General features: G+C 43.3%; 3 protein-coding genes and 1 long non-coding RNA gene across 9 annotated transcripts; 1 reads left to right on the top strand and 3 right to left on the bottom strand.

Moving 5' to 3' along the window:
• Positions 1–358: 358 nt before the first annotated feature.
• On the bottom strand, positions 359–2,396 carry LOC149270716 (uncharacterized). Its single transcript, XR_016268633.1, has 2 exons — positions 1,706–2,396; positions 359–1,619 (listed from the first exon to the last, which is right to left on the bottom strand). It is a non-coding gene; the product is annotated as an uncharacterized LOC149270716 (long non-coding RNA).
• Positions 2,397–2,816: 420 nt separating this feature from the next.
• On the top strand, positions 2,817–11,894 carry atl (atlastin GTPase). Of its 6 annotated transcripts, none has more exons than XM_089462612.1 (6): positions 2,826–2,957; positions 3,014–3,096; positions 9,152–9,458; positions 9,518–10,731; positions 10,809–10,875; positions 10,939–11,894. In XM_089462612.1, exons 3-6 carry the CDS (start codon positions 9,249–9,251, stop codon positions 11,080–11,082), a joined length of 1,635 nt encoding a protein of 544 aa, XP_089318738.1. In that variant the 5' UTR covers positions 2,826–2,957; positions 3,014–3,096; positions 9,152–9,248; the 3' UTR covers positions 11,083–11,894. The 6 variants fall into 6 exon arrangements, with proteins under 6 accessions (XP_017855723.1, XP_089318738.1, XP_089318750.1 ...); XM_089462624.1 differs by lacking the exon at positions 3,014–3,096 and adding an exon at positions 8,830–8,962 and having other exon boundaries at positions 2,872–2,957; XM_018000234.2 differs by lacking the exon at positions 3,014–3,096 and having other exon boundaries at positions 2,817–2,957.
• On the bottom strand, positions 4,733–7,914 carry Wsck (tyrosine-protein kinase Wsck). Its single transcript, XM_018000231.2, has 2 exons — positions 6,281–7,914; positions 4,733–6,223 (listed from the first exon to the last, which is right to left on the bottom strand). The coding sequence occupies exons 1-2, from the start codon at positions 7,409–7,411 to the stop codon at positions 4,946–4,948; spliced, it is 2,409 nt and encodes an 802-aa protein (XP_017855720.1). The 5' UTR covers positions 7,412–7,914; the 3' UTR covers positions 4,733–4,945.
• Positions 11,895–12,010: 116 nt separating the features above from the next.
• On the bottom strand, positions 12,011–12,540 carry MtnF (Metallothionein F). Its single transcript, XM_018000236.2, has 2 exons — positions 12,383–12,540; positions 12,011–12,325 (listed from the first exon to the last, which is right to left on the bottom strand). The coding sequence occupies exons 1-2, from the start codon at positions 12,405–12,407 to the stop codon at positions 12,150–12,152; spliced, it is 201 nt and encodes a 66-aa protein (XP_017855725.1). The 5' UTR covers positions 12,408–12,540; the 3' UTR covers positions 12,011–12,149.
• Positions 12,541–12,638: the final 98 nt, after the last annotated feature.

The raw sequence follows: 12,638 nt of genomic DNA, 5'->3' as shown, positions 1-12,638 counted from the left end.
CTGTGCCTTCCAAATAATTCTCCAAACTTTGGATGGAAATAATTAATATATAAATATTTGAAATTTAAAAACGGTATTCTTCTTGCAGGTAAACTTGCAATTTTTATTTAAAGAATAATCTCATCCATATATCATGTAACATGCTTCAAATTAAAATTAAAATGAATATACAATTATTAAAATTTTGCGATATAAATACAAAATGAATTTCTCATTTTAATTTTAATTTTAATTTGAAGCATGTTATATATATATATATAAATGTAGTTTGTATATAATTTATTTAGTACTAGCTGGCCCGGCAAACGTTGCATTGCCCTCTATATTATTTCTAGGTAAAAAATTGTTGAAAGCTATGTTGTTCAGGTTGGGATACACTCTGATTAATTTATTAATCGGATTTTCATTCAAGCGCCTTGTAAAGGACATTCTTCGTTTTTTGGTCAGGTGCAAGAACAAATAATGCGGATGGTTTGCCAACACGTGAGCTTGCCACGTTCAATTGACCATGAGAAAAACACACATTTTCTAGATTGAGGCCACAAATAGTCAAAGATTGGCCCTGTGACTTGTTGATCGTCATGGCGAAGGCAAGACGAAGCGAGAATTCAAATAAATTCAAAGGGCATATCTTTTGAGATCATCGGAATCCTAGGAATAAGAACTTCCTCATCTTTAAATTTTCCTTTGAGTATCGACGCGTGAATCACATTGCTCATCAGTTTTCTTATCACCAAACGCGTTCCATTGCACAGTTTTGGTTGGTTTAAATTTCTAAGCAGGCAAATCTTGGAGAATTGCTCTTTTCATAGCTGTGTTCATTTCTTGACGCCGGTCAAGTTGTTCTTCCATATTGCCCATGAAGTATATTTGCAAGAATTTTTGCTGTGCATCTTCAATAGGTTGCAATGATCCAATGCGATGGCAAATCTGGCCTTGAATCTTTAAATTCAAAGCCATAGTTATAGTTAGATTTACAAACACTTTTTACATAAATCTAACAAACTACATTATTCCAAAAATTTTTTTTTTTATTTTGACAGTCATAGAAAATAACATTTTTAACGTAAATTACCTTAAATGTCGGATTATATCCGTTACCAATAATTTCCGCCCCAAATGAAGTCATTTGAAAACAGGCATTGTATTTTTGAGTGCTCGTTAGAAAATGTCGTGATTCTAGTGTTTCGCCGTAAAGCAGGGAACGCAATGCTCTGGTGGCGAGACCACTAATGGCAATGTCACTTTACCACTAAGGCAGCACAAACCGGGCGTTTCACCAGCAAACTTCAATGCGCCACAATGCTGGCAAACAACGTCCATTGGACCAATGCAAACTAAACGATTCAAGCTGTAATCAATGGTGCAATCATATCGAAACGCTGCTCGATTCAAATCAATCCTTGAACCATTTCTTATTGCCATTTCACGGGCTGCCTCTCTTTGAGAAGCACGAATTAAGGCCCTTCTTTGCTGGGTACTAACGCGGAGCCTTACTCGGGCGATTTCTCGCTCTTCGTCAGATAATTGACTCGCGCTATTCCGTTGCCTAATTGCATTATGGGTCCGCCGGGAAAGATTAGATCTTCTAGGACGCGGCATTTTTATTAATAGTAATACTGCCCTCACACAAAACCATATAAATCAATCGAGAAATATAAATATAAATAATTTACACAAATTTATGTTTGAGACAAACAAATACCTGAACTTTCGAGATATTTAGCTTTTGTAAAAGTCCAAAAATATAAAAAGCCAAAAATACACTTTTTAATAATTAACTTTTTTTTTTTAATTTCGAATTTTTAATTTTTTATTTATTTTTGATTAGTCAGGTTTTAATCTTTTGATTTTTTTTTTTTAATTTTTTCAGATTTTTTTTTTTTTAAATTACCTTTTTTTTTTGTTTTTTTTTTTGAATTTCGAATTTTAAATTTTTTATTTATTTTTTGAACAGTCAGGTTTTAATCTTTTGATTTTTTTTTTAATTTTTGCAGATTTTTGATTTGAAATATTTTGCTTTTTGATTTGGAAAAAAAATTTTTTTTGTTGAATAGTCTTTTTTTTTTTTTTGTTGAATAGTCTGGCCTGCTCGAGGCTGTGCCGTAGACTGACTGACTACATTTGTTTATTTACTTCTATACAGGACCGAAACTGTCACTGTTGTCAAGGCTACTGAGTATAAATGGAAATTTGAATCTTTAGGGAAAAAACCGCGTTTTTCAAGTATTCGTCAAATTTTTTCAGTATTTTAAAGATCTACTGACCTACTCGTGGCGGAGACAAATCCAACAAATCAAAAACCATGAAAATTGGTCCAGCAGATCTCGAGTTATAAGTGCTTGGACACTTTTACACAACTCTCTTTTATATATATAGATGTAAATAATTCATCATTATCCTAAAACACAGTTGTTTGTATGCTGATTGGGTATTTAATTTCAGTAAAGAACAAGTGCAGCCATCGGAAGAGCTTGCGATTTGCAATGCAAATGCTTAATTGACGTTCTCAGAACAGAAACCAATACTGAAATTAATACATACATACATATGTAGATCTCTGTTTTTGACTTCCAGTGATTCTAAGAATAGTAATGGAGAAGTCTTTATTTGTCAACCGAAGACTTCCCCATATATTGTGGGTTAACCAATGCAATTAAATAAAAATTAATCAAGGCAGTTTTCAAAATTCTTATCGTATCAAAGGGAATTGCTTAGATTTGAATATTAAAATAAAAAATAAAATATGTGAAGTTTAAAAATAAATTACTTTTCAATTTTGTCTTAATACAGGTATCGATGCTTTCTGGAAATATCGATGATCGAATTATCGATGTGCTAAAACATCGTAACGAACAATATATCGATTTTACGTTCATCGCTAACAGAAAAGATGAGCAAGTAAATGTAGAAAAAGCAATCAACAGCAGGCGTGTGGTGGCGAATTGTTTATTAAAGTGAGTAATATTTTAGTTGAATGCGTGAATAAAAATAACTTACAAACTGTTCACAGTATTCGGCTGTGCGGTCAATAGTATGCGAGCTGCGCAAAGAAACCAGTTTTAAAATACCCCCACTCGACTCGCAGAATTCAAAGTGTGTAATAAAAACAAAAACAAATTTTATTGCGTCGTCGCCGCGTATGTATGTATGCGTGTGCATCTCTTTTATATTGAAATTACAAAACATAATATTTTGTGCCCTAACTGTTACAGTTCCCAGCTCCGATAGCTAGTGATTCCAGTAATATGCCCCATTGTTTAGTCCTCGTACCCATTCGTATTCCGTTTGCTAGTGGTCAAACAGCGTCATTTCAGGGTACCTAGCTTGATTTATTAATAATTTGTATATGCCAATACATATGCAAATATTGAAATCTGAATATGTGTGCCAATGATTTTAATTGTTTTTGCTCTTGCTATAACCGTAGCCGTAGACTCTTTGCCCTGTTTGGTAACGTCATTCACCTTGACTCCGAGTCGACGAGTGCAAAAGTCGTTTGAGCGCTAAAACGGTGAAGCATTTGTTTGTATATGTACATATATAAAAGCTTGTATATACTCACATGCACATGTGTGTGTATGCATATGTATATTTAGTTTTGTTTTGCTGAATTTGCTACTTTGGATCGTTTCGCTTCATTACGCGTTTAATAAACTTTAGCCATATATAAAATGTGCTTAGTCTTTTGGGTAGCCTCTTCATAGCATTTTCTATTCAATTGGTTCGCTTATCAGCTGTTCGCAGACCATGGTTCCTAACGGCGCTTGCCAGATTAGCACAATATTTCCAATTGGATGTTTGCACGTTGCACGTATTTAGACAGCATCTCAGTATGTGTGTGTGTGCGTGCACCTCTAAAGTAAATTTGTTCTAAGCAGGAACTCTGCTCCGTTGCATCCATGACTAATGCAGAATCACCTAAATTGCAAAGACGAAGAATTTGCTTAAATACTTTTGTGGTCACTCATTGAAAGAGTTCTTTAAAAAATAAAATATATATAATACATATTAGTATTAAGTTATATAGTCTTTTAGCTCAATTATATTATTTAGAAACCTGGGTTTATTTTTCCCCCAATTAAAAATTAAACAATTACATTTTGTTAAGTATCGCCATACCCCCTAGTCGCGCGACCTTTAAACTGATTAATCGTCAATTTTTGTATGGCGATACACACACATGTGTGTATGTATGTACATATACTTTATTATATACATACATATATACAAATACTTATTTGTGCTCACCCTAGATCAACAACACACTCGCAGTACCTTATGCTAGTTCGCTCTTTCTCTCTCTCTACCTGGCTCTCAGTTTCTGTGTTCTCAATTTGCTTAGGACTTGTTACACTGTACAAGAGGGAATTCGGCACAAGAGTGAGGTAATAAGATTTTGTAACTATACTGTTGGTGGGAAATATAAAACAAATTAAATTGTATGTAAAAAATCCATTGGTAAAGATGTGAGTCGTTACCTCCTTAAGAAATTCTTAAATATATATTTGTGTTAACATAACTTTTTCTCCCATTTCTATAACGTTAATTATACTCGTATCGACTAAAACAGCTCGGATTTTGTAGAACAGTGTAGGGAACTTGAGTCACACCACTTGAAAGCTGTAGGAAGTTTAAATTTCTCTACTCTCTATCCTCAATTTTCTCAGCTTTGTTAATATTTTAATTGATAAGTTAACGGGCTCAGTTATTGATAAAGGACTGATAACACTTTACAAAGAACACACACATTTATTGGTCGTTTTATATATTGGTTTATAGATTGGTTTAAACGCATGGCTAGCACATTCTTATCAGACTGCATTTTGGAGCAATCAACTAACGCTTGTCGATAGGTCTGTTATATTTATTCTAATCTTTCGTCAATTGTCTTTTATTTTGCCCTACTGCATTAATAAATAATTGCTTCTGCGCTCCGGCTACACTAGTTGATAGTCTCAAGCATCGGCAGGTACAACGGCAGCGTCTCCCGCGGATCCGAAGCTGAGCGATCAAAGCAAAGTGCGTGCCTGGGTGATGTCATCAGCTGACGTATGCCGAAAGCGACATCTTCGAAGCCGATGCGCTCGCTGGGCTCCAGCTGCCAGCAGTTGAGCAGCAGCTGGAACAGGTCGCCGTAGACATAGGCGGGCTGCGCCGGACGCACGCCCGACCGTATTGCCTCCAGTAATTGCTGACTGCCGGCTATGTTGGCGTAGGGCGTGCCGCCCAGTGCGCAGCACTCCCAAGCCACGCAGGCAAAGGACCAAACGTCCGACATGGTCGTGTAGTGCTGATGTCGCAGCACCTCGGGCGCCAGCCACCGGCCAAGATCCACCTGCTGGCCATTGCTGTTCACGTAGTGCAGCGGTCCAAAGACGGACAGCTTGAGTTTGGAGTCGGCGCATACGTAAACGCTGTAGCCGCTCAGCTGCCGGTGATGCACCTGGCAGCTGCCCAAATACGACATGGCGCTGGACAGCTCGTACATCCACTGCAGCACCAGTTGCTCCGATAGTGTTGTCAGGCGTGGCGCAGGTGCTGGCTGGCGGCTCTCGATCAGGCGCCGCTTGAGGCTCACTCGCTGCAGCTCAAAGATCAGATAGAACCAGTCAGCGCTGGCCGAAATTCCATAGAAATCTAGAATTAGTTCGTGGCGGCGCAATTGCTTCAAGTGCCGCATCTCGCGCAGCAGCTGTGCCTGCGACACGCCGGACAGATCGTCCAGCGACAGCACGTGAAGTGCACAATCCTTGACGGCGTCTCCCTCGCTGAGTCGTCCTGTGATAATCTCTCCGTAGCGCCCATCAGCAATGACATCATTAGCATTCAGTCGAAGGGAATTACGTGGCAATTTCTCCATGCCCTCGATCGTCATCTGAAACTGCTGCTTGAAGCTCTCCAGCGTGGGCGGCAGCTCGTCCTCCACCAAATATCCGTTGTTCTCCCGCTCGATGATGGGCGTCTGCTGCGTCATTTCGTGGGCGTTGCGCCTGCGTCCGGTCAGTCCGCGCGCATGGCAGGTCTTGTAGCGCAAGTAAAAGTAGGTAATGAGACTGAGAATCAGGCAGGTGCCAAAGACGACGCAGGTAACGGCCAGGGCGACCACTGACGATTGACCCTTTTCAAAGGTGGCATAGCTGAAGTCATCCAGGGAGCTGGCATGCTGTGCATGGCTGCTGCGCGTGTATAGCGTCTTGGTGACGTTTCGGAGTGTGCTCACCTGTTGAAGAGGATTTATATAATCTCTACTCAGCTCTTATCACCCGTATCTACTTACCACACCCAAGCTAATATGCACATGGGCAGACTTGTCCTGCTCATTGGACATCTGATCCAGGGGCACATTGTGATAGCGCCCGTAGCGCTTGCCATCGCCCACTACAAAGTGCCTGGTGCGATTATCCTCCGGCCGGTCGTAGTCCAGCTCGGCGGCTATGTAGTACGGAACTCCTGTCTGCTGCGCCAGCTGCCAGCTGCCCAGCAGTTGTGCATCGAATGGCTGGCTCAGCGCATCGTCAACAAACTCCACAATGATCAATAGCTTCGTCACCGGTCCGTTGTCGTTCTTTATGGGTGCCAGCTCCACGGTGATGCTGTCCTTGGTGCGGCTTAGCACCTTGGGCTGTGCAGGCGCTGGACTGGGTGTGCCGACCTCAGTGCTGGCCATAAGGGAGCCATGGCCGCACTCGCTTTCCTCTTGCTGCGGTTGCACGCACATAGCGCGCACGCTGATGTTGTAGAGGGTTGCCGGATGAAGATCGGTCAGTTCGAAGCGGGTCTCCGTGCTCTGCACTATGAATTCGGGTTGCAGGAATGCGGGCAGCGTTGAGTAGGTCTGGACAATCTGGCACTTGATTAGAATGTTGGCCACTTCCTGAGTTTGGGCCGCGAGCGCCTCTGCGGTGCCGGCCAGCAGCAGCTTCTTCGCCTCGTATGCATCCCAAGCCAGGCTGATGCTGTTCTCGGTGCTGTTGACCACGCGCAGATGATGCGGTGCTGGCTGCCGCAGCAGCGTTGTGGAATAGTACGAATGTACGCCCACACCACCGCAGTACTGCGCCTTATTGGCCAGGCATCGGGTGTAGCAGAGCTGATCGTCCTGTTTTTCCTGCGGCTCCAGATGATTGGCACAGAAGCACTTCTCGGCAGCCAGCACCGCGTACCTGTGTCCCTGGCGCTCACAGATCTCGATGCACGTTTGCGGCATCTTCGCGTACACCGACTCCTTGAGCAGGTCCGTGCGAGCCGTATAGCAGCCCACATAATAGTAGACGGGCTCCGCAGTCAGCAAATCCTGCGTGTCCTGCGCGGACACGCAAACATAGTTGGACAGCAAGCAAATGGCCACGAGGTACGCAGATGCAAGCTGCTGCTGCCAGCTAACGTTTGGGCGGTGTCCACGATGCATGTTGCGGCAGCGCACTCAGCTTGGCGAGTGATGGAACGTCGTGTGGCCAGGTGTACGTCTGGTGCGGACCTTCTGGTTTGCCACTATAATTGGAACTAATTAAACACTTTTTGCAGCCTAATTTAAACAAATTAGGCACTTATTTCTCTTATATTGCTTTCCCCCTGGCGCGTTCAATATTTTTTTCCTGCATTTTAAGCGCTGCTCAGAACGCAACTATCAATGCTGCCGCTGCTGCTGCTGCTGCTGTTTGCCTCGTTTTGCTTTGGCCATTGTTGTTGTTTCTGCTGTTACTCTCAGCAACCAACCATTCCAGTTGACTAATCACGCTGCCAGCGTCGACGCTGGCGTCACTGTCACTGTCACTGTCGTCGCAACTGTTGCTGTTACTTTTTGTTCGCGTTGTTTACATCGCACAATGCTAAACACCTGCTTAGTCGAAGCGAGACAGCTACTGTGCTGGTAGCAATCGAACGTGCGATCAAATCGCATAGCCGTCTCTGTCTGGCAGCGCACAATGTTCTGAGCGCAGCTTTGACAGCATCAAAGACATAGTGAGACGGCGTTGCCAACAGTGCATAATTCTTTCGAAACCCAAACTCTGACATACAAAAAAAGAAGAAGAAAAAATGCATAATCATAAATCAAAAGGGACGTGCGACTTTTGGCAGCTTTCGTTTGTTGTTGTTAATTAAACAAAATAATTTCAACAGCTGCACTTTGCTGATCTGACCCATTCGACTGCGCTGCCAGAGAGAGCACAAGAGAGCAAGCACCATGAGAGAGAGAGAGAGAGTGACCAAGACAGCGCTCTCTTCCTCTCATTGTGAAGCTCACTGAGTGTGCTCGCTGTTCAGCGAGCGGGTGACTTGCGTGCCGTCCTCAGTTCAGTTGGTTGACAGTGGCGCCGACTGTCGCAACGTCGCTTTCGTCTTTTAACTCAATTTGATAAATATTGCAACAAGTAAAAGGGACATACATGTGCGTTCACACTGTCTATATTTTGTTGAGATTCGCGTATCCAGCATAAGTATGACTGATTTATTGTTGCTATTACTATGCCTGTGCTGGTATATATGGAAACAGTCGCCTGAAGCCATTACGTTGTTTTGATTACGTTTTCAATTAAAGTTTACACTGCCGTTGCGACAAAAAGTTGTCAACGTCATCAGCAACAGCAGCGGCGGGTGACTTGGTCAGCAAATCATTTCAATATGACTGCATTTACGAAACCAATAATTAGCAATTTATATTAATGGAATTGTGTGTGACGACTTAGCACAAAAAAAAAAAGAAAAAAAATGTCTTGCTGAATACATGCTGAACAGAAAAAGAAAAAAAACCCAAATTAATTTACCTTATGCCAGCCAAACTAGCGCATAGTTGAATTTATTTTTGGCCTCGTCTCATAATTGCAGGCGGCCTGACACATACAGTGCCATGCCAAAATTCAAATGAACACACAGACGGAGCGTCAGGAAGGCGAACAGTCAGACGGACAGACGGACAGAGAGCAACACACGCAATTGAATAGAACTTGCGCAATTAACCGTTAGTTCAATTCACTTACCGCTTGTGATCCGATCAGAGAATAAGTTTCGTTGGGTGTACATACATACATACAAAAAACATACAGGCAGACATAAATATATAAATATCTGTACATAAATCATCGATTTGCCGTGTACAAAGCAACTATTATTAAATCTTTCAATAATATTATTGTGTTTCTTTTTGCAGTACTTGAAATCAACATCGTAAATCCAAGCATAGTTAATTGCATAGCACAGACGCGCGCTCGCACACACACACACCCACACACGCACACAGCTAACACATGGAGAGGACTGCAATGGGCGGCTCGGCGGTGCAGGTGATCAATGCATCCGAGGAGCACACATTCGTGCTGAACGAGGATGCGCTCAGCGAGGTGCTAATGCGAGAAGAGGTCAAAGATCGCTACGTCTGCGTTGTTTCCGTGGCGGGTGCGTTCCGTAAGGGCAAGAGCTTTCTGCTCGATTTCTTTCTCCGCTACATGTACTCAAAGGTATGGTGGATATATAATTAGTTTGCTCGCAGCTTAATTAATGTGGTGCTGTTTTGCAGTACGTGCGACATGACGTCACGGACTGGCTGGGCGATGAGACGGAACCGCTATCAGGTTTCTCATGGCGCGGCGGATCGGAGCGAGATACCACCGGCATACTAATGTGGTCTGACATATTCCTGCACGATTATCCCAATGGCGACAAGATCGCCGTCATTCTGCTGGACACACAGGGTGCCTTCGACAGCCAGAGCACCGTGCGCGACTGTGCGACAGTGTTTGCCCTGAGCACAATGCTGTCCTCGGTGCAGATATATAATCTCTCACAAAACATACAGGAGGATGACCTGCAGCATCTGCAGCTGTTCACCGAATACGGCCGACTGGCGCTGGCTGACACTGGTAAGAAGCCATTCCAGCGTTTGCAGTTCTTGGTGCGAGACTGGAGCTTCCCGTATGAGGCGGAGTACGGCGCACTGGGTGGCGACAAGATACTTAAGCGTCGCCTCGAGGTGTCCGACAAGCAGCATCCGGAGCTGCAGTCGTTGCGTCGCCACATTTCTGCGTGCTTCACCGAGGTCGCATGCTTCTTGATGCCACATCCGGGTCTCAATGTAGCCACAAATCCACAGTTCGACGGCCGTCTGAAGGATATAACGCCCGAATTCAAGAATAGTCTGAGAACACTGGTTCCCATGCTCCTGGCACCTGACAATCTGGTGTACAAGGAGATCAGTGGACAGCGCGTGAGAGCCCGCGATCTCATTCAGTACTTCCAATCGTATATGAGCATCTACAAGGGCAACGAGCTGCCCGAGCCGAAGAGCATGCTGGTGGCCACTGCCGAAGCGAACCACTTGACTGCCGTCGCGGCCGCCAAGGAGCTGTACAACCAGCTCATGGAGGAAGTGTGTGGTGGCACGCGGCCTTACCTAAGCACCGCACACCTGGAAACTGAGCACTTGCGCATCAAGGACAAGGCACTGTTCCAGTTCGCCACGAAACGCAAGATGGGCGGCGAGGAGTTCACGGAGCGCTTTCGCCTACAGCTGGACACAGATCTGGAGGAGGTCTTCGTGAACTATCGGGCGCACAATGAGAGCAAAAACATCTTCAAGGCAGCGCGTACGCCGGCCGTGTACTTTGCCTGCGCCGTCATTATGTACATAGTCAGCGGCATCTTTGGATTGGTTGGCCTCTACACGTTTGCCAATTTCTGCAATCTAATCATGGGCGTGGCGCTGCTGACGCTGGCGCTCTGGGCATACATCAGGTGGGTATCGGCAACTGAAAGCCCAACAGGTGAGCGAGCTCCCAAACTAACTCTCCATCCATTTGCCATACCCACAGGTATAGCGGCGAGCTGAGCGATTTCGGCGGAAAGCTGGATGAGTTTGCAACGCTTATGTGGGAGAATGTGAGTATGAGTTGATAAAAGACGCAGACATAAATGATTCAACGCATTCTGTTTCGGTTTCAGTTCATGCGGCCAATCTATCAAGGCTGCATGGAGAAGGGCATCCAGCACGTGGCCACGCATGCGACTGAGGCTGCCATTGGCGGCAGTAGTAGCGGTGGCCGCTCCACTGCCAGTGCTGTAAATGGCAAGGTGAAGCGGTCATGAGAATACGCCCAAGTCGCACAGCACAAGTCGCAGCCACCTCCCGGGACGCGTCAGCCACAAACGACTAACAACAATAACAACAACAACGTCGCTTGCAAGTCAAACAAGAAAAGCAATTATCACAACAGTGGCGGCAGCCTCTTGAGTAGCCTTTGGGAGAAGATAAGTGGAGCGAATACTCCACCGCAGCCAACGACCCACTGCTCCGCCTCATCCAACTCATCCACAGCCGCCGTAAGCAGTCGCAAAAAGCGTAAATCGAAGCGCAATTAATTAGGTCCTTTGTAGCCGCGTTTATCAATTTTTGAAATGTCGTCGTCGTTTGATTTGTATAAATTTAAGCCCTACAATGGATAGAAAAACAAAAATCTAGTAGTTAATCGCCCTAAAAGGAATATTGTTTTTTATATTACGTACACTACTTTAATGGCTCAGCGCAGCGCGAAGTAATATATAATTATATATAATAATATACATAGTAAGTGGCTCGTATTTGTTGAAAATCAAATTTTAAATTGTTTTTTATATGCATATATATTTACCTACATATATTGAAAAGATAATTGAAGACCCAATCTTTAACGCTGTAATATAAAGAAATCGCTAACGAATTTAAACTTGTTTAATTTCCAACATGTTCTGTCTCTGTCTCTCGTCTATAAAGTGAGCAGTCCTAATTCTAATTCTAGTACTAAATCCTATTCTTGCCCTTGCACCTTTTGCTGTAGAAACATCGAAAAATGTAAAAATCAAATAAAATGCACTTTGTTGTTGGCTCGTTTGTTAAACGTACTCACCATATGAATCCAAAACTTGTTCTTTCAATTGAAACCACTAGGTTCAATAATTGCCATCTCTCTGCTGAAAAACACTCTAATTTGGTAATGGTATTATATTTAATACGCTAATTTAGTTATAGCGACAAATGTATAGCAATTACGTTTCGATTATATTTAAAGATACGATACGACGCTGTCAGCTACATTATTATGAAAAGCGAGAAGCGCAAGTAAAATACATCAAGTTGGTTTCTTTTTTGTAAATATTATTCGTTCATCCTTCTTGGCTCAGTCCTTGGCAGTCTTGCAGCACTCTTTTGGCCCATTGTCCTCGCCAGCGCCCTTCCCCTTCTTGCAGCACCCACCGGTCGAGGTCTGCTCGGTTTTCGAGGGGTTACAGCAGCATTTACCGGGCGTTACGCATTTACAGTCCTCGGAGCACTTGTCCGCGGTGCATTTACATGCTGCATAGAGTAGTTGAATATAAAGTTAACATTTATTATTTAATGTATTTCCTTTACCCTTTTCACATCCTATACACGGCATTTTCTCACAAATCACTTGCTTTGTTTCTGTGCAAGAAAATACTGAATAGTGACAGTCACTACAATAATACACATATATGTATGGAAGTTTAACATTTATCCCAGCGCATGCGCGTGAGCCATATACCTTTAAGAATGCAATTCAACAGGTAATCAATAAATTGCCCTATTCACTACAAAATATTTGTATTATATTTGAAAATGAGGTCGAACTGCTATGAAATTCATATGG

Source organism: Drosophila arizonae, chromosome 2 (genome assembly GCF_054131065.1).
Source record: "Drosophila arizonae isolate 15081-1271.41 chromosome 2, UAZ_ARI_1.0, whole genome shotgun sequence".
In the NCBI taxonomy this organism is placed as follows: Eukaryota; Metazoa; Arthropoda; class Insecta; order Diptera; family Drosophilidae; genus Drosophila; species Drosophila arizonae.
This window is presented reverse-complemented; position numbering and strand designations above follow the sequence as displayed.